The sequence below is a fragment of the Leuciscus leuciscus genome (genome assembly GCF_965113295.1).
Source record: "Leuciscus leuciscus genome assembly, chromosome: 1".
NCBI classification, from domain to species: Eukaryota; Metazoa; Chordata; class Actinopteri; order Cypriniformes; family Leuciscidae; genus Leuciscus; species Leuciscus leuciscus.
In genome coordinates, this window is record NC_138725.1 from 70,292,601 (window position 1) to 70,314,248 (window position 21,648).

At 36.4% G+C, this 21,648-nt stretch overlaps 3 protein-coding genes and 1 pseudogene across 5 annotated transcripts in view; all 4 read left to right on the forward strand.

Annotated features, from left to right (window-relative positions):
- Positions 1–3,716, forward strand: pvalb5 (parvalbumin 5). 2 transcript variants are annotated; one of them, XM_082190013.1, is made up of 6 exons: positions 1–148; positions 258–314; positions 490–569; positions 2,634–2,766; positions 2,871–2,980; positions 3,450–3,716. In XM_082190013.1, the coding sequence occupies exons 3-6, from the start codon at positions 509–511 to the stop codon at positions 3,470–3,472; spliced, it is 327 nt and encodes a 108-aa protein (XP_082046139.1). In that variant the 5' UTR covers positions 1–148; positions 258–314; positions 490–508; the 3' UTR covers positions 3,473–3,716. The 2 variants fall into 2 exon arrangements, with proteins under 2 accessions (XP_082046139.1, XP_082046138.1); XM_082190012.1 differs by lacking the exon at positions 258–314 and having other exon boundaries at positions 6–148.
- A 1,448-nt stretch (positions 3,717–5,164) lies between these two features.
- On the forward strand, positions 5,165–11,397 carry LOC309512141 (parvalbumin beta 2-like; annotated as a pseudogene). Its single transcript, XR_014211744.1, has 5 exons — positions 5,165–5,264; positions 5,682–5,761; positions 7,350–7,482; positions 7,564–7,673; positions 10,279–11,397. The product of XR_014211744.1 is annotated as a parvalbumin beta 2-like (transcript).
- Positions 11,398–13,253: 1,856 nt separating this feature from the next.
- Positions 13,254–14,804, forward strand: LOC309512094 (parvalbumin beta-like). The gene is given in 6 exon segments (XM_082187513.1): positions 13,254–13,397; positions 13,399–13,428; positions 13,877–13,937; positions 14,018–14,150; positions 14,229–14,338; positions 14,518–14,804. Coding segments are annotated over 6 exon segments (489 nt in total). The 5' UTR covers positions 13,254–13,268; the 3' UTR covers positions 14,544–14,804.
- Positions 14,805–19,874: 5,070 nt separating this feature from the next.
- Positions 19,875–21,648, forward strand: part of pvalb8 (parvalbumin 8) — a 3,166-nt gene continuing 1,392 nt past the window's right edge. Inside the window, exons 1-3 of the mRNA XM_082187782.1 lie at positions 19,875–20,053; positions 20,957–21,021; positions 21,265–21,397. Of these exons, the coding sequence (XP_082043908.1) occupies positions 20,961–21,021; positions 21,265–21,397 (194 nt within the window). The 5' untranslated portion in view covers positions 19,875–20,053; positions 20,957–20,960. The remainder of the gene's footprint in view (positions 20,054–20,956; positions 21,022–21,264; positions 21,398–21,648) is intronic.

A 21,648-nucleotide genomic window follows, 5' to 3' on the forward strand; every position in this document is an offset into this window, starting at 1 on the left:
TGAGGAAGGCCTCCGTGGGTTTAGGGGCACGAGTGTCTCGCTCTCTGTGCACTTTAGATCCAAGAACTGCAGGAGAGACTATCTGTGTCTTCATCGTTCCAAAGGATACAGCTGAGGATTCATCATCACTTCAACAACCGGTCCAAAGGTTAGTAATACCTGCTTCTTCACATTCATTTTACTGCCAAGTTGAACTTGTTGTTAGTGATGTCAGTTGTTACATTTCTCATTGCATTGCATCCTTACATTTTCCCAAGGTCAATTCGGAGATTTATTGCATCCTTGCATTTTCCAAGATCAATTCAGAGATTTATGTGAGGTTAACAGCATCTTTGTTCATTTATTTACTGTACAATGCACATTCAAATTTGACAGAAAAGCTTCTAAAAATGCCACTGTATGATGATGCACATTTAGCTTACACATGCAGATTCCAACATGCTTGATTTAGTATTTTACTGGTTCTTTAATTGTAATGTGTATTTGTAGAACTTTTTGGTGAGGAATCATGGCACTTGCAGGAATGCTGAAACAAGACAACATTGCAGCAGCTATCCAGGCTTGTCAAGGTGAGACACACACACACACACGTTGTGTTTTCAGGTTTTATGGGGACTTTCCATTGACATAATGATTTTTATACTGTACAAACTGTTATTCTATCCCTTTACATTAACCCTACCCCTATAACTTAGTATGATTTATAAGCGGTTTTCCTCATGGGGACCAAAACATTTCTGATATTTTGTAGGGATATTTTGTCTCCATAATGTAGGGTTTACCAGGCCACACACACACACACACACACACACACACACACACACACACACACACACACACACACACACACACACACACACACAGGTGCATTGGGAATGGGTAGATCTAGGTATCCAGGCAGCCGGAGACTGGGGAGCAGTTGCCATCAGGATACCAGTGTGTTTGTGCCGAGCATCCAAGATCATACACACTCACACCAGCCATACACATCTCAGATCAAGATCACATTTACCGTAATATTCATAAAAATGGCACATAAAAGCATGTTGTCCAAATGCACATATACAATGCAATGTATACAATATAGCCTACCTAATTTGTTTTTAGCACATTTGCATATAAAAAAATAAATAAAATAAAAAACCTATAAATTATAATACAACTGTATTGGCAGTTAATGCAACTATTGTAACCTAAAATGGTCACATCTAAATGAACTAGCCTATAGTTTTAAGGACTATAGTAGAGTAAGTGGAGAATAGAGAATAGTAAAGCCGATTTTCTTCAGCTGATGAACGATACAAACATTGACAGCCAATCAGAATCCATCCTGCTCTGAAGAGCTCGAGCATTTAAAGAGGCAGGCAACAAAACTGAGCGTTTAGAATAAACATGATTATATAATTCACACAAAGTAGATATCAATAACGATAAAGATATAGTTCTAGAAATCTTTCTAAATATAAAAGAATAAGATGAGTCCACACTATAACGAAAACGGCACAGAGTAACAATTTCATTGGAATCACTTTCCGAATAAAATAAAATAAAAATTATAGATATCGTTCTTTGTATGAGTAGAGCTTTAAAGGGATAGTTCACTTTGAAATTAATTTTTGGTATGTTTTAGCTTACCTCAAGGGCATCCAAGATGTAGGTGTCTTTTTTTCCGCAGTAGTTTCAATTTTGATATTTTTAGGTCAAACCGTTCTTGTCTGTCAGTCATATAATGCAGGTCGATGGTCATTATCTCAAAGAGCATGCACAGAGTCCAAATTAAAACAATTCCCCGTCGTCCAAATTAAACAATTCCCCGTCGTAAGTACACATTGATGGCCTAAGACACGAAACGAGCGGTTTGTGTGAGAAAACGAACAGTATTTATATAGTTTTTACCACTTATACACAGCCATGTCCAAGTGATCTGATCTGACGTGTGCGCAGACTGGTGCATAGATATATACACACTAGATGTCGCCTTGTCTAAGGCAGTTCATTGGAACGAATGTCTTTAAGGCGACATCTAGTGTATATATCTATGCACCAGTCTGCGCACACATCAGATCAGATCACTCGGACATGTCTGCGTATAAGTGGTAAAAACTATATAAATACTGTTCGTTTTCTCACACAAACCGCTTGTTTCGTGTCTTAGGCCATCAATGTGTACTTACGACGGGGAATTGTTTAATTTGGACGACAAAAAAAGACACCTACATCTTGGATGCCCTTGAGGTAAGCTAAAACATACCAAAAATTAATTTCAAAGTGAACTATCCCTTTAAACAACATCACTGAATCAACCTAAACAGATTAATTCATAACAACAAAATTAATTTCATGGGTTTTTTGCAAACATTTGCAGGTTGCCACATTTTACAGTGAATGGCTAGCTGTGGAACAAGCAAGAATCAATTAGTTAAAATGTATGAGATTAAAACGAATTTAACTTATGGATAAATATAAAGCTAAACCTGATTATTTCATTCATTTGTGACTGACAATTATCACATTAAGTTTATGATCAAACTGGATAGAAAGTTTAGGCCTATATGAAATTCAAATGCATCCATCCAAAAATTTGGCCTTAATATTTAATATTCCATTTTGATGATCATATTTTTGTCTTTCAGCCCCAGGAACGTTCAACTACAAGTCGTTCTTTGAACATGTGGGTCTGATGGGTAAAGCCTCTTCCGATGGGGAGAAGGTGTTCAAGGCCCTGGACCAGGACAAGAGTGGATTCATCGAAAAAGAGGAGCTGAAGTAAAGCATTCTTTGAACCTTGTTTGTATTGTGAGGCACATTATATGAAGGCACAACATGAAGCCCTCTCTGACTGGTGTGCTGTTCTTTGCTTGGGTCTCCAGACGCTTCCTCCAGAACTTCTCCTCAGGGGCCAGAGAGCTCACGGAGGCAGAGACCAACACCCTCCTGGCGGCTGGGGACAGCGATGGAGACGGCAAAATCGGGATGGAAGGTAAAGCCAAATCATTGGTTGAACTGGCCCTTTGGGAGCCGTATACTCCTATAGAAACCAGGGCTCCTCTTTCACTGTCTGGCTCCTCTGTTAGCCTGGGGAGTTAATCAGCTCTACACATGAGAATCAGAGCAATTCTGCTCCCATTAACACACAAACACATGTACTTATTATCTTGAAAGACTGGGAATTCTCTTTCTCCCAAGGCAATGTCTTTCCGGCAGGGTGTTTGACTCTGTCTGGGAAGGAATGACTTAAGATTTGCATGAGAGAAACATCCACGCTTTGATATTTACAGGGTGTGACCTCTTCATTTCCTTAATATAATGTGACACCCAGACAGCAACATAGTGTCGGCCCAGATCCAGGCCACATCTGGTACATGTGTATTCTTGCTGGGACAATATCAAGTGATTTAGCTGATTGGACAGTTCACTTATTTTTTCTCTCTCTCTTTTTTCCCGCTCAGAATTCTGCGGCCTGCTGAATTGAAAATGGAGTGACTGTCTTGACTGACTTGAACTTCATTTCACGATTCTCTCATTTATTTGCATGTATTATCTGTGATTCGTTTTTTATGTTTTATGAGTTGCTAACTAAAATATGTTTAGTAAGTCTTTGTAGAAAATGTGCATATCATGTTTGGGAATATAATTAAATAAAAACTTGCTTCTGTAACTATAGTGATCGTAGGAAATGAAACTGCTCAATAAAGTTAAGTCTCCAAGTACGGGAATTCTTTGCTTCATGTGATCTTTTAATAATTAATACCTTTCAAGTTTATGAAACAGGTGGCATAACAACAATACAAATATCACAATAACAACAGCAGTACAATAATATATATATACAGTATGTTTGTATGTATATGATAAGATAGAATAAGGCGATATAATATAATATAAAATAAAATAAAATGCAATAAGATCAAATAAAAAATAAGATATAATACAAAAAAAATATGATCAAATATAAGATTAGATAAAATAAGATAAGAAAAGATATAAAATAAAATACAAATATATATAATAAGATGTAATATAAAAAATAAGACAAAAATAAAATAATTTAAAATCTAAGATATTACGTGCACATTTTTTTATAAAGTTCTTCTTAAAATAAGGTAATAAAATAAAATGCGATAAGATGAAGTATAAAAGAAAAATAATATAGCCTAAGACCAAATAATTAAAAATAAATAAATAAAATACGGTAAGAAGACAATATATAAGATAAAATAATAACAAATTAGATAATATATAAATAAATAAATTATGATGATATAAGATAAAACAAGATATGATCAGATCAGATAAAATATAAGATATAAATACAATACAATAAAATATAAGATTTAATATAATAAAAGATAAATTATTATAAGATAAAATAAGATATAATAGAAATCAAAAACATTTGATATGATAAAAGAAGATAAAATTTAATTTCATTAAAATAAAAAATATGATAAGATATAAGACAATAAAAAATAAAATAAAATAATAAAATACAACAAGATAAGATATATGATAAAATAATAAGATATGATAAAATATAAAATAAGATTAAAAATAAAAGAATAAAATATGATGAGATATAAGATCAAATAAAAAAAATAAAAAAAATATGACAAGATAGGTTATAAGATAAAATATCATAACAATAAAATAAATAAAATGATACTATTAAAATAACATGAATTTAAACTCATCAGTAAAGATGAGCAACGACTCAATCTGTGTTTAACATTGTAATGAAGGTTTCAGATCTGATTTACGCATGTGTAAGAATTCAATATGAACACTGAAACCAATCATATCTCCATGATTTATGGGCTTGAGACGCAGCTGATCTAACCTGGAAGATAAACACGATCCCTCTCCATCAAACATGCATGTATCTGATGTGTTCATCAGACCCTTTGTCCAGTAAATGTTAAATCGGGGGCAAATGAAGCAAACGGCCAGATGGGAGTCTCCCCAAATCCTAAGTCGGGATGATAAGGCAGGGAAAGGGACGTCTAGTTAACCCGAGCGAGGGCCTCATGATCTATAGGGTCCCAACACATGGTTCTGAACATCGTTTGTGAGACTAAAATTAGCCCGACTTGACTACTGGACACATTTTTTTGCGACACTATTCCAAACCTAGAGCTATCAGTTACTGAGCATTGAATTCCTGTAAATGGTGAGGCTGAGGGGTATATAAGCCGGGAGACGCAGAAGTGCCGCTCACACCTCGACTAACTCCTTCGGTTTTTCACTCGCCTTAGACGAGCGCAAAGGTGAGTGCAAGTGGATCGATTCATCTGACGCACTCATGCTTTAGGATCAGGCTTCTCAGAGAAAAGTCACTGAACATCACCCCAGCTCACGGACAGGGACGTGATGGGAATATTGGTAACGGAGAGAGCATCAGGAGGCATGTGGGTCACACGTCCCGCGATGGATGCGGGCGATAAAGACCGCAGAACTTGGACAGTAAATGTCGATTGCTTGAACTCTGAGGATAACTAGAGGAAATAGGGGGTTGTGAACGTTTATGTGAAAGAGGAAAATCAGGCACTTGAGGCATTCGAATCAGAGCAGTTCATGAAGCATGTGTGGCACTGATGGGGGAATACAGAATTGAGTCTCTTTATGTAATGCACTGCATTATTGAACTCATTTGTGAATTGCTCTCACTCAATACTGTTTTGCAGCTTACTCAGAAGCAGAAGAATGGCCGTCGCCGCTATGCTCGCCGCAGCTGATGTGGATGCTGCTATCGCTGCCTGCCAGGGTAAGACGTCACGTGATCATCTCAGATTGCAGGGGTCCCACATCTGGGAAAACACTAGATGATAGAACTGGCATTGAGAAAACCGGTTGAGCAAAACAGTTTCCGGCTGGATTATGTTTCCTGCCGTTTCTGGAGTCAATAAGTGGCCAAATTTAATCTTAAGATTTGATACACATGAGTAAATATAGTCACATAAAATCCAAAACAAACAAATAATGTTTGCAATTAACATATTACCGATATAACACAAAAGAAAGTCATTTATAGCAATTATATTACACTAATTATATTATATTACATTATATTATATTATATTATATTATATTATATTATATTATATTATATTATATTATATTATATTATATTATATTATATTATATTGTTTGGGCTATTTAGAAACATGATCTAAAGACTTCTGCCTAAATTTGTTTTGTAGAAGTTGAATTTCTTTTTCAAAACAAAACTATTAATAAATATCTCAATTTTAATAAACATAATACAGAAAAAAAACTAATTGGACAAGATATAAAGCGGGGGGAAAAGTGACCAGTCAACAAGAGGCCAAATTCAATCTGAAGATTTGATAATGACAAACATGAATAAATATAGACTCATGATAAATAAATAAATAAATAAATAAATAAATAAATATTTGGGTTATTTAAAAACATGATCTAAAGACTTCTGCTTAAATGCTTAAAATTTGTTTTGTAGAAGTTACCTTTCTTTTTAAAAACAAAAATATTAATGATTATTCAAATTTTCATAAACATAATTCATTTTTCATAAATTAATTGTACAGGATATTGAGGGGGAAAAAACAGTCAACAAGTGGCCAGCATATACACAGAAATACTATGGAATTTTTTATGGAACTTTTTCTGTTCCATAAACTTCTACACAGTGTTTATGTATTTTTTGACGACTTTTATTCTAAAATGTATTTGATGACTGCCATTCAAGATGTGAAAAATAGTAATAATCAGAAAAGCACGTGAAATGTTTTAACTTTAAAAGTAATATATAGTTATATATAGTAATATATATAGTGTCCCAGCCAACAAAATTATGTTCAGAGACTGTTTTGCAAACGTTCCCATTTGCATATGAAAACGCTATTTCTGAATATTCTCTGAATGTTTAGAATGTCCAGACTTTTTTTGGGTGGGGGGGGGGGGGGGGGGGGGATTATGGGGGGTTTGCAAACGTTAAGTGAAAATTCCATTTTATCACTCTTCAAACGTTACGGAAATGTTACTTTTGAAGGTTCTCTGAAGGTTCTGAAACAAGTTGTACCATTGAAAAATGTCAGAAGAAGTTTCCATTAAAAACATTTTTGTGCTAATGCTAGAGCAACCAGTATCCAGAAGCATCAACAGAACGTTCATGGAGGGTTATCTTCATAATTAAAGACCAGACAACCCTGAAAGAACGTTCTATTAATGTCACTAGTATAACGTTTGTTTATAACTTTGAGAGAACCTTGCCACAATGTTTGTTCTTCTGAGCATGCGCGTTCCCTGTTAGCTGGGTTACTGTAAAAGTAACATAACAATAGTTTGATCAATTGAATCATCTCTCTCCACAGCTGCTGACTCCTTTGACTACAAGTCCTTCTTCGCCAAGGTCGGCCTGTCAGCCAAGTCCTCCGATGATGTCAAGAAGGCTTTCTTCATCATTGACCAGGACAACAGTGGCTTCATTGAGGAGGAGGAGCTGAAGTGAGACTCTTAACACATGGGAAAAATGTCCGACAAAAGTCAAGTTGTGGGCTTCACAGCAGGCCTGTGCTCTTTCTGTAGGCTGTTCCTGCAGAACTTCAAGGCTGGTGCCAGGAATCTGACCGACAAAGAGACCAAGACCTTCCTTGCTGCCGGCGACAGTGACGGTGATGGCAAGATTGGAGTTGATGGTAAATGAAAAATTACGATTTTACACCTCGCGTGAGATCTAGAAGTGAGTTGAACTCACATCGAGATAGGAAGTGTAAGCTCCTGTGTGCTTTACATTAAAGTTCGGTGTAGTGGAGGTTGCCTTTTTGGCGAGAAAGTGCAAGTATTTTCACTGGAAAGCCGCTAAAGCCTGCTCGAAAAGTCAGTAAAAGTCGCTAGCCGTTTCCTACCCTGATCCTTGCTCTCATACTGTATTTTAAAGCGATATATAGCGAATATCCATTAAAGCTGTTCTCTTTTGCATCTTTTCTGTGAGACAATATAGAACAAGCATGATATAGTGACTGACTGCATGTCAACTAGCAATCCAAAAAGCCGCTATATTTGTCGCTGGTCACTTTTTTGAAAAAAGTCGCTAAAGGAGTGTAAAAAGTCGCTAAATTGTCAACACTGGGTCGGGCCAATCTGATCTCACAGGAAAAGTTCATTATTTTACGAGGTGGCGATTTCCAATGATTTCGAAAAATTCGAAATATTTTAAAGGGATACTCGACTTTTTGGGGAAATAGGCTCATTTTACAACTCCCCCAGAGTTAAGCAGTTGAGTCTTACCGTTTTCGAATCTATTCAGCCGAACTCCGGGTCTGGCGGTACCACTTTTAGCATAGCTTAGCATAGATCATTGAATCGGACAGGACCATTAGCATCTCTCTCAAAAAAATAACCAAAGAGTTTCGATATTTTTCCTATTTAAAACTTGACTCTTCTGTAGTTACATCGTGTACTAAGACCGATGGAAAATGAAAAGTTGCGATTTTCTAGGCTGATATGGCTAGGAACTATACTCTCATTCCTGCGTGATAATCAAGAAACTGAAAATTTTCAGGCGCTGCGTCATATCATTACGCCTGCTGGACTCAGAAGAGTCAAGTTTTAAATAGGAAAAATCTCGAAACTCTTTGGTCATTTTTTTGCGAGAGATGCTAATGGTCCTGTCCGATTCAATGATCTAAGCTAAGCTATGCTAAAAGTGGTACCGCCAGACCCGGAGATCGGCTGAATGGATTCGAAAACGGTAAAACTCAACTCTTTAACTCTGGGGGAGTTGTAAAATGAGCCTATTTCCCAAAAAAGTGGAGTATCCCTTTAAAAGTAACTCATTACCTCTAACTCCGCCCCTAAACTTAACCGTCACTGGGGTTTAAACAGATCCTACAAATTAGCCACCAATTAAAGGGATAGTTCACCCAAAAATTTAAAAATCCTGTCATCATGTTGTTCCAAACCTGTGTGAGTTTCTCTCTTCTGTTGAACACAAACGAAGATACTATAAGAATGTTGGTTTGACTTCCATAGTAGGAAAAACAAATACTATGGAAGTCAATGGCTCCCCACTTGAGGGTGAGTAAATGATGACGGAGTTTTTAGTTTTTGGATGAACTATCCCTTTAACCAAAACGTAAAATAGTTATGAATTGCTATGAGATTGCAGCGGTCAGGCAAATAGTTCAGATTTCACATTTATACTGCATGGCCTCAACATGAATGAAATACAATAAAAAAAATTTAAAAAATTTATATGTACTTAGATATATATTTATATTCATTATGCAAATTATAAATAAATAAATGATGTTTAAGAGGTATATTGAAACAAATGAATGTATTATTTGTTCTCAGATATAACAATAAATAAAGTCATTTTGCAATTATATATTACATTATATAAAAAAATATAAAAAGTAAATGATTAATTGTATATACTGTATATATTTGAATATTAACTTAAATATATTTATTCAAATGCAAATGTTTTTTTTCTATACATCTTCCACGCATTTACATTTACATTTCTCATCAAAAAAGTCGTCTTTTTATAAAAAATATTATCAACCATTATACATTTTCCACACTTACATTTTTAAATTAACTTTTTAAAGAAAACTTTCAATAACATTTTAAACCCATTTTTACTGATGCTATCAAGTCAATATTATTAAATATGTAAATTTCTAATTGTAGATATAACATTTTTTACATATATTATATTTTAATATATATTTATTAAATATATATATAATATTTACTTATACATATGCTATATATATATATATATATATATATATATATATATAATATTTATTCATATGCAAATAAAAAAATATACTGTACATTCATGATTATACATTTTCTGCACATATAATTTTTTTTCCATAAAATGTAAAGAATATTTTTGCAATAACATTTTCAACCCATTCTCATGGATGCTACCAAAACTATCACAATTCGTTCTTGCAATTTCAAGATCCATGTTAGCCAGTTAGATTATTTTACCTAGCTAACAAGATGTCAAAAAAAGAATTCACAACCAAATATCACAACAACAACAAAAAACAGGCCTAATAATGTAAGTGTCAGTTCCAGCAGGACGTTCTTGTTTTTTTGAGCTCTGTCACTTGGCAGCAACTACTGAAGCTCTATACTATAGTTCAGGATGATGATTGGCAGTGCAGTTTATCAACACTATAGCAGACCCTTGACAATATTTGGAAATGAAAATGGTGATACTTGCAGAATTGACTAATGTTAGTCTGATCTCTGTCTCATCTTTGTCTCATCTCACAGAGTTTGCTGCTCTTGTAAAGGCTTAAATTTTCATCTGACCAAGACCCTTCCATATTCAAGGAACCAGAACTCACGACAGCTCACAGTCACAACTTTCTCAGCTGAACTTTTTTATATGATCTTATTCATGACTGACTTTGGACAGTTTACTCAGTTTCGAGTACGTGTCTGGATAAGGGTATTTGTATGTGTAAGTTGGATGTTTTATTTCAAGCCCACTGGCCTGTGCAAATGTACAATCTTGAATGCACTTCTGGGGAAGAGTGAAAAACAAGGAATAAATATAGTTTTGGTGTAACATGTCTTTGAAGCGAGCTTTTTTACGCATTCGCCGCTAATCGACGTTCCCGTTGTGTTGTCAGATGTCCTCCCGGGAAGTTCTCTTCATGATAATGCACTCATATGGTGCGTTCAAGTCATGCCGGAAAGATCGTATTCGTGAGTTGAACGCGTATGAACGCCACCACAGAGTCGTAAATACAACTGGGAAGCTCGGGATTTTGCGAAGGCCCGATGTATACGAATTGGGGACGTGTCAGTGAGAAACATGGCGGAATACAACAATATTTATAAGTATAATAGCAGTGACATTGTCATGCTTTTTTATTTACAACCAAATAAGCTAATGCTGCCTTCACATGCTACTGGAATTACTGTAAATACGAATTTCATTGTTAAAAATTGGACATCAACTCAAGTCATATTTACCACTGGGAAGCTTGGGGATCATTTTGATAGTGTAGTGAATGTTTATGGTTGTCAATGAATGGGACGCTAAATATCATCAGATTTCCCCAATTAATAGGCATGAATAAACCCGCTGTCCTCCATGATTCATGTTATTTGCGACAACAAAGCACTTGAATGTGACAAGCCCGTAATCACTTCAGAAGTGGGAATTAGGAAACTTCCAATAGCATATGTGAAGGCAGCATAATTGCCTGCACAAACTATAATAGCATTGTAATATAACAATATAATATGTAGCGATAAAGTTTGCAGTGGCTTCATAAATGAATTAAAAACAGTTTGATGCACATTCTTCGTTTTTTGTTTTCTAGAAGTAGTTAAATCCTGCAGTATTTTTGTTTAGTTAATTAATAGAGGTTACACCGCCATCTTTCTCCGACGACCCAGACAGCAACATAGTGTCGGCCCAGATCCGGCCCACATCTGATCCGGTCCACATGTACCAGACGTGGCCTGGATCTGGGCCGACTCTATGTTGCTGTCTGGGCATGGCTAAACATGACTTCCCAACTCGTAAATACGAACTTCCCAGGAGGACTTGAACGCACCAATAGCCAGGGATGTCCTGCAGGATGCTCTTGGCACAAGGCTGGGCGAGGGAAGGCCTGGAGATTTGCTGAGATGCACTGCAAGGGATTTGCAGAGGATAGTTTTCGCATGCCCAATTAGAGTCCATGGCAGCGTCCCGAATGCACAGAATAGCTCATCGAACACTCAGCCAAGCTCAGTCTTCCAAATCCCATTAAACGCCCTGCAACGGGCACGATTTCATCAGAGCAACTGGCATGCTCGTGTAATAATGTTCCACTAACCACAATGGTGATACAATCGTTAACATATTAGAAATTTAGATCAGGGTTCCTCAAATCTGGTCCTGCTTAGTTTAGTTCCAGCCCTAATCAAACACACCTGAAAGTGTTATTCAAAGTCTTCAGAGTTACTAGACAATTACTAGTTACTAGACCGTTAATAGAAGACAATTGCATAAAGGTGAGTTCGATCATGGTTTGAGCTAAAAACTCTAAACTCTCCAGGACCCAGTTTAGACACCCCTGCTATAGACAATTTAGAAGATTACACCGTGTCTACACCGGACAAAAACAATGCGACAAAAGCAAGTAGAACCCATTTTAATAATCGGCGTTGTTTAGACTGAATGCGGCGCGACGAATCACGACAAATTCCATACGATGATGTTTCGTTCCATTTCTGACGTAGGCTACATCAAGCGCTCGCGCTACTTCTCACAGGAAGAACAAGTAGGCTAACGTCAGAAATGGAACGGTGTAAGCCTTAAGTTCTAATGTAAAACAAAATTCAGATAGGCCTATGTACCTTACAGTTCAGCTTTCGACGGTGTGGAACAAGTAGAAGAGTTTCTGACCTGTGAAAGACAGCCATCAGCCAGGATGAGCACTGCTGCTCTCTGCTGTTTGAACGCTGTGTGCAACTGTCAGGGGCGAATTAATAGTAACACACTCCATACTGTACAGTGTAGACCTACATACACTCAAAAGAACAGGCATATCTGTAATAAGTTTAACGGGGGAAAGATGAATAAGTAAAAGAAAGATTAGCCTAGCTTTTTTTTTTTTTTTTATCAGTTTTTCTACCTCAAAATTTCACATCAAATCAATGTGTTACTTGCTATTTCTTTGAAAGTAATTGTGAAATTTGCTTGCAATTTCTGAGTGAAAATTGTCTACACTAAATTTGTTTCTTCAGTGTATAAACTATATATTATAGTAAATTCAAGTTTGCCATATGTCAAATCAGAGAAAAAGTAAGTCAAGGGAACATAATGGACTAGTAAATCATGGAGTTAACCAAAACTAAAATGTTCCATTTTCTCTTTGGTCTGTTTGCGTACAGAAGAAAACCAGGACAAATTCAGACAACGTGTTTAATGTGGCAAAATCCAACACAGCATATGCACACACAAATAACAACATGCAAAATGATCACTAAACGAACCACTTTACATGAAACACAAGCAAAGTCAACCGGAGAGTCCATACCCTGAACACAAACAGAAATGTCCCTCTGAAAAGCGTCTCACAAGCTTCCCTTCATATACTCTTTCCAAACCCCATGAGCGAGTGTCCATAGGAATATGTCAATGCACTATCAGCAGCTTGTATTATTAGCATGCAAGTATATGATGGACTTTTTTTTCAAACGCACCTTTTAAGCATCTTCATTTTTGAGGATAAATATAGTACAGCGTGTCTGGTGGGCGCATGTCAAGCCGCCCCCCCTCGGCCAGCGGGTGTCTATTACATTATGATTCATATTTGGAGTGGCTGAAGGTATATAAGGGGGAGATCAGGGGCCCGGAGACCACTGCAGTTCACAGCTCGAGTCTTCTGAAACTACCTTCAGCACCAAAAGACAAAAGAGGTGAGTTTGCAGTTTATCTACGGAGAAAAAAACCTACAAAAAACAAAACAAAACAAAACCAGGACTGGTTCTTCCTGATTTTTTTCGGACCATAAACGAAGGTTGCATCCTAAATTTTCTCATCATCTCAATCGGCTGTGGAATTGTTTGCAATGCTGGCTTATTTTGAGAGGACCTCATGGACCCTTTGGGACTTAACATCCTCGTAACTCAAATCCACATGCGCCACGCTTCCCTTTTCGCAGTTTTGTGGGGGATTTGCATGGGCTGAAATGGCATGAAATGTTATACATGTTCAGATATTAAGTAATCATAAGTTATATCAAGTAAGTAATCTGTCAAGTGGCCATATTTTGAGGCAAACTGGACTAAACACACCTGAGCTTTCAGGCAGCTGTGTGACGACACGTGTTTCTTGTTTTAATGTTCTGTTTTATGTATCATGCAGCTAAAGATGGCATTCGGCTTGAAGGAAGCTGACATCGCTGCAGCACTGGAGGCATGCAAGGGTGAGACAGCGTGAGCCACCAGATCTTTATCACATTAAATGCGGGCATTTATTGACCTCTTTCCCATATTTCCCACACAGCTGCTGACTCCTTCAACCACAAGGCTTTCTTCGCCAAGGTCGGCATGTCAGCCAAGTCCGCCGGTGATGTCAAGAAGGCCTTTGAAATCATCGATCAGGACAAGAGTGGCTTCATTGAGGAGGAGGAACTCAAGTAAGAGCAGCTTTATAAAGCTCATAAAGAAATACTTGCATCTTGAATGTACTGATAAACTGAACTGTGTGCTGGCAGACTGTTCCTGCAGAACTTCAAGGCTGGTGCCAGGGCACTGACTGACGCAGAGACCAAGATTTTCCTTAAAGCTGGAGACGCTGACGGTGACGGCAAGATCGGAATTGATGGTCAGTCACCTTTAAGATTAAGCCTGCTTCAAACTTTACACATGTTCTTGCAATCTCTTGAGCACAATCCCAATGCACATTAATGTGCTTCAAAGTGCTCTAAGAATATCAAAATGCACAATATTTTATTGAAAACCACGATTGAATGTTTAACATGCTTGTTTGTTTCTTTCCGACAGAGTTCGCTGCCTTGGTTAAGGCATAAATTGCCTCTGACCAACAACACCTTTAGCTCTGAAGGAACAACTTTGCCAAAGACCTCCCATTTTCATCCTACTATAAATAATTTTTATACTCATGATGCTTATGAGAAGTTTCCTCCCAAGCAGCACACTGTCAAAACGATGACCGTGAATGTAGCGGTTGTGTCTCCTGTCTTAAATATGAATTTTGCTTACTGTAAAATCTGATGCACTTTTACGGGAACGGACGACAAGAAAAGAATAAATATTCTTTTTCAATATAACCTTGACTTCTTTTCATTTTTTGTTGCAAATCTGCTTTTCACTCTAGCTAGCTGTGTGGAGAAAGTTTATATTAATCACATTTTCATTAAATAAAATTAAATAAATTGAAAATATATATATATTTGCTAGGATAATCTATGGGATCACTGCCATTTTTTTATATAATTATTATCAATGGCTTGTTTATTATATTTCTGGTTTGTTTGGTTGATCACATGCATTTTTATTGCGGACTCATACTTAAGAAACTATTACAAAGGTGATAATTACTCACTAACATGTTTAACTGTTCAGATAAATAAACAAATCTTTTTATTCCACGAGCGTACACTGTAAACAAAATTGTATGATCAATAAGTTATGACAACATATGTTTTACATTGCTTTAACTCATCAAAATAAGTTAGGCAACATTTGTATAAGTAATTCAAGATTCAACTGTAAGTTGAAATAACTTAAACATCCAAGTTGTTTGCAAATTTAAGGAAGCATTTTTTTTTTTTTACAGTAATGTTTTAAGTTAAATGGTCCACTAGATGGCATTACTTTACAATGTGTTAATGGGTAGGAAAAGCATCTCAAACTCCTTTGAAAGTGCACACACCAGACACAATGAATTGCTTATTTTAAACATTATACTGCACACATGTCTACCTACTTTTTAGAAATGTAAATTATTATTTTTTGTTTATGCACTGACTGTCAGAAAAAATTTTGCGGGTTAATACCCAGGGGTTAAAGGTTTGATATTGCACTGAAATGCTTGTATTTAAATATTTTAAAGTCCCACCGGTAGTCAATAATTTTATCCTTTAAAATTCCCCTTTGATCACCAAAATTACATATTTAAAGCATATTAAAAACACCACATAGACATATAAACAACATTAAAAGCTTGATTTTCACCACAGGGGGACTTTAAATGATAGAACTGTTCTAGATGTTAAGATTTGCAAGGCAGGGCAACTGGTGTCTTTGAGCTGCATTTATGATCACTAAACGATATATTGGTTTTCAATTTGAAGTGACTTTAAAGGGATAGTTCACTTTGAAATTAATTTTGGTAGGTTTTAGCTTACCTCAAGGGCATCCAAGATGTAGGTGTCTTTTTTTCCGCAGTAGTTTCAATTTTGATATTTTTAGGACAAACCGTTCTTGTCTGTCAGTCATATAATGCAGGTCTATGGTCACTGTCTCAAAGAGCATGCACAGAGTCCAAATTAAAACAATTCCCCGTCGTCCAAATTAAACAATTCCCCATCGTAAGTACCCATTGATGGCCTAAGACACGAAACGAGCGGTTTGTGTGAGAAAACGAACAGTATTTATATAGTTTTTACCTCTTATACGCAGACATGTCCGAGTGATCTGATCTGATGTGTACGCAGACTGGTGCATAGATATATACACTAGATGTTGCCTTAAAGACATTCGTTCCAATGAACTGCCGTAGACAAGGCGACATCTAGTGTTTATATATCTATGCACCAGTCTGCGTACACGTCAGATCAGATCACTCGGACATGTCTGCGTATAAGAGGTAAAAACGCTATAAATACTGTTCGTTTTCTCACACAAACCGCTCGTTTCGTGTCTTAGGCCATCAATGTGTACTTACGATGGGGAATTGTTTAATTTGGACGACGGGGAATTGTTTTAATTTGGACTCTGTGCTTGTGTTTTGAGACCGTGACCATAGACCTGCATTATGACTGACAGACAAGAACGGTTTGACCTAAAAATATCAAAATTGAAACTACTGCGGAAAAAAAGACACCTACATCTTGGATGCCCTTGAGGTAAGCTAAAACATACCAAAAATTAATTTCAAAGTGAACTATCCCTTTAACAGTGACTTTAAAATATGTTTTTTAGATGTGGGAATGGCATATTTTGATATTTGGGCTATTTTTGATTGGCCATTGGGCATTCAGGTCTGAGATTGGCTCTGTCCCTACGGGTGTCCCACAGGGTTCAATTTTAGGCCCCTTACTTTTTTCAGAATTAATATATATATATTATATTTCCTCTTGGATTGCTCTTAAGATCACTTATCCCTTCCATGCAGATGATACTCACATTTATATACCACTCTATGCCTGGGCAAGATGTGGATGTTTCTTTTCTCTCACATTGCATTTCTGAGATAAAAACATGGATGACCAAAAACGTTTTGTGTCTTAATAGTGATAAGACTGAGGTTTTGCTTATTGGCTCTCCTCATCAGCTTTGTTGAGCTGGTTCAGTAATGTTAAACTGTTTTGGAGTTCCAAACTAAATAAAATAATGTAGGAGTTTGTCTTTTGACCCTTTTTTCATCTCTTTGAACCATGCATCTTTTCCTGTGACTGAAAGACTTATCAATATTTAATTTCCCCCCCGCATTGACTACTGGGATGCACTTCTTGCTGGGGGTCCTAAAACCACACTCAACAAATTGCAATGTGTGCAAAATATGTAAACATATATATATATATATATTGATTAGCTTTTTCTTTATGATTTAAATTATTTTGCATTCCAGTCTGTTCTTTTTTTTATTTAATTTTTTTATGTCTGTTTTATTGTGTAAAGTGCCTTGAGAACCCGCTTTAAAGGTGCTATAAAATAAAGTTTATATTATTATTATTATTAAGTTACTATATGCACCTTTTAGAGGTAGATACGGTACAAAACAATTCCCTTAAAGGCTGCTGTTGTACCAAATAAAGGTTAAAAAAAAGAAGCATTTTTTTCTTTTGAGAAAGAGTAGAGGCTAAAAAGTGGCACGATATGCTAGTTAGCCTCTAACATGCTCAAACTTTTAGTCAGAGTCAGAGGCTAACTAGCATATCGTACCACTTAAAGTAGTACTTAAAGCAGCTGATCGAGTGTTGCCAAAACAGACACCTTAGTAGAGGTCAGTAAGCGTAGTGTAGCTTAATGCCTGCAGAGAATATAAGCAAACGTAAATGAATAAATAAAGGATTGCTTAGTAATCGTATAGGATATGAGGTATCATCATGGCACATGACATCAGTGTTTCTGGGTAAGCAACACCTCTGTATCCGGTGTCCTTGTCAGCTCCAGGCTCTTGGGTTTCGCCGTGCGGGTTATCCCACGCATGGACTGTCCCAAAACATGTCACAGCAAACACCTCCACCTAATGCATTTAAATGGGCCATGGGCGCCCTGCAACTCAATCACCAGGCAAGCATGAACTAACGCAATCTCTGGTGATGCGTTCAAACATTACGGTCAATGTAAATGCTTATAGATGCTGACACTAGCAGATGTGCTGAGTGCAATTGGACTGTAATAACAACAACAACAACAAGTAATAATAATAATAATAATATATGCATTAAAATTGTTCAATAAAAACAAATTTAAACTTGTCATAGATATATTGTATATATAATACTTTTATTCAGCAAGGATACATTAAATTGATTAAAAAAATGACAGTATTTACCTGTTCACACAACAAACAAATACCATTCAAAACTTTCAGTCAGATTTTTAATGTTTTTAAAGTCTCTTATGCTTAACAAGCCTGTATTTATTTGATCAAGAAGAGAGTAAAATAATATTATTTAGTGAAATATTGTTACAATTTAAAATATATGTTTTCTATTTGAATACATTTTATAATGTAATCATTATAACTGTGGATTGTCGGCATCATTACTCCAGTCTTCAGTGTCACACGATCCTTCAGAAATCATTATAATATGATGATTTGATGTTCAAGAAACATTTCTTATTATTCTTATCAATTATTAATAGTTTATGCAGCTTAATGTCTCTGTGGAAACCATGATCTTTTTCCCCCCAGGATTCTTTGATGAATAGAAAGTGCAAAAGAACAACGTTTATTTGAAACAGACATATTTTGTAACATTATAAATGTCTTTACTGTCACCTTTTATCTATTTAATGCATCCTTGCTGAATAAAAGTATTAATTTTCTTTTTGTTTTTAATCTTTCTGACCCCAAAATTTCTACTTAAAGGTAATGCACATGATTCAACTGCACAATCTGTCATTGAAACAAATGAAACCAATACATTTTATGTTCATGACCATTAAATCATGAGATAACTAGGTAAGTCAAGAACAAAAATGGCCTCTATATCTGTTACACGCGTATGATGGATGCGCTGTCTGTAACTCCATCGCTCCGATGGAAACAGTACCTCAGTTTAATTGTAACATGCGGGTTTGGTGACAAAAAGTTAAGCGAACAGTGTCTGTTTTTTTTTGTTTTTCCTTTTTCTTTTCCTGCACTTGAGGACATATTGCACCCTCTTACATAATATATGCGTCTAGCAGGTGCGTTTTAAACATTGATTACAGCGTGCTGCTGGGCGCTGGTCAAAAGGTGACCTTGAATGCCTGAATCAGCAGAGGAAAAATGACAGCTCGCTGTTTGTCTGCCTATGGAGGGTGAAATGAGAAGGATAAACTCTCATGACACTCTCTAAAACAGCAGAGACACTCTGTGTGTGTGTGTGTGTGTGTGTGTGTGTGTGTGTGCATCTGGTGAGCAGTGGATTATAGGCTCCCATCTGTTCAGAAAGACAATATGGAGCAGATTACGGCAAAAAAAAAAAAAAAAAAATCCAGTGCAGATTATGGGATTTATAAAGTAATAGACATCTGGAAAGCGAAAAATTAAAGCTAACATCAAGGAAAGGTGGCTTTCGAGCATCCCCAGAATTTGTCCACCTCCCAACAGCAATGCAATATAAAAGTGTTTATGTAATATTATAATGAGGAATCTGGAATGACCTCATGTAAAGCAGCGGGGAAAGAGGGAGGGAGCGACTGACCAACCTGAGAGGAGGATCGGATGTGCATGACAGGGGTGAACGAGTGTGATGCCTGTATTATGATATAGGATGGGAGGGACGTGATGAGCAGGTAGACAGCAAAGCATTTATTACTTAATTTGCCTTTTACAAGGGCGTCACAGATGAGGGCTGGCCCACACACACACACACACACACACACACACACACACACACACACACACACACACACACACACACACACACAGTAAAACAGATATAAATAGTACAGGTTAATTAGTTAGGTAAGTAATTTGAGCTGGGGCCTGGCAGTTAGAATTTGATCCACAGACTGGTAACTCAAGAATTAGCCATTGTCACTGCATTCAGACCTATATAAATCGCACCTGGACCGACTCGCAGTCACCACTCAGCCTTACTTCTGTTGAATCACCTGCCAGGAGAACTTCACCGAGGTAAGAGTCCCAGCTTTCCCACTGCAATCTCTTTTTTTGTGTGGGGCAACATATTGTGCGTTGCTTTAGCTGGAAATTATATTTTAACTGCAAGGTTTATATTAAAACGGCATGCATTTAGGCTAAAGTTTTATTTTATTTTATTTTTTTATTGCATGCTATTATGTAGGGTTTTAATGAAGTGCATTAAAATGCATGCATTTACACTTTTTTTTAAATTGCATGTATGTACGGTATGTGCATTTTTTAAAATAATAATTGCATTGAAAATGCATGCATATGGAGGTTTTATTTCATTGCATTAGAATATCTGAAGGGACAAAAGGAGTACGTAAAATGCTGAACTTGTGTCATCCTGTATCTTTAGTCGATTATTTATTTATTTGGATGGAAAGCATAGCTCGACAACGTTTCAGGCATATCATCTTTTTCATTTTAATCTAGGCGAGATTTATTTGAATCTAGTCTAGGCTGATTTGTGTATTCAAAGGGTTTTGTACATTGGCAGGTTGCTATGCACTGTGAAAAGTGTTCAGTTCACTTACTTAAAAAAAAAATTAGTACATCCGTTAACTTAAAATTGTTAAGTAAAAAAACGTAATGCTTAAATTGAAAAAATTAAGTTATGACAATTCCACATTACTTTTTTTTTTTTTTTGATTAAGCATGAAGTTTATTTACTTAATAATTTTAAGGCAACAGGTTTTTATTTTTAATTTTTTTTAAGTAAGTGAACTGAACACTTTTTACAGTGCATAGCAACCTGCCAATGTACAAAACCCTTTGAATACACAAATCAGCCTAGACTAGATTCAAATACATTTACCGTGTGGAGAGATATGACAGCTGCTTGTGAAAATGAATTAATTATTTAAAACTGTTCTTCTTCTTCTTCTTCTTCAGGACCATGTCACTGTCATCTGTTCTTTCCGCTGATGCCATCGACAGTGCGCTCAAGGACTGTCAAGGTAGGATACACCGTCTCTCCTGTCTCAGCATGTTTGTGTCTCATCCGCACATTAGAAACTGAACTTGTAGATGCATTCATTTTTGAAGTTTTTGTCTTCATTTACCTCAAGTAATGTTTTTGATCTTAGCGCGAATCCAATATCAGTCCAGTCCGATTCTGCGGCTCCTTACTATAAATGCCAGTGTCAGGTTTCACGTGTGTTTTAATTGGTTATTCCGTTGTTATTGTTGTTGTTTTCCAGCTCCAGACTCCTTCACCCCCAAAAAGTTCTTCCAGCTGTGTGGTCTGACAAAGAAAAGCCCTCAGGAAGTGAAGAATGTCTTTAACATCTTGGACAACGATGCCAGTGGATTCATCGAGGAGGAAGAACTCAAGTACATGAGTTTTACATGCATTTAAAGCCACAATTGAAAAGCAGATTCTTTCAACTTGAAAGCACTTTTAGGATCAACTTAATAATGGCATATGTGCAGAATCAACCCTAACCACAGACTTTAGCCTTTCCTGGGCTTTCCGAGCACATGGATATTAAGTATTCATCAACAGACAGGGATTATGTTGCCTGAGGACAGTCTGTTTTTATGCATTCAGCTGCGGCCTTTGAATTAAGCCAGACACTTTATCC

What these genes read in the sequence shown, in the direction of transcription:
- pvalb5 (XM_082190013.1), top strand. Translation starts at nt 509, where the DNA reads ATGGCACTTGCAGGAATGCTGAAACAAGACAACATTGCAGCAGCTATC. An exon ending in ATCGAAAAAGAGGAGCTGAA is followed by an intron (nt 2,767 to 2,870) that starts GTAAAGCATTCT and finishes TTGGGTCTCCAG; the next exon opens with ACGCTTCCTCCAGAACTTCT. An exon ending in CGGCAAAATCGGGATGGAAG is followed by an intron (nt 2,981 to 3,449) that starts GTAAAGCCAAAT and finishes TTTCCCGCTCAG; the next exon opens with AATTCTGCGGCCTGCTGAAT.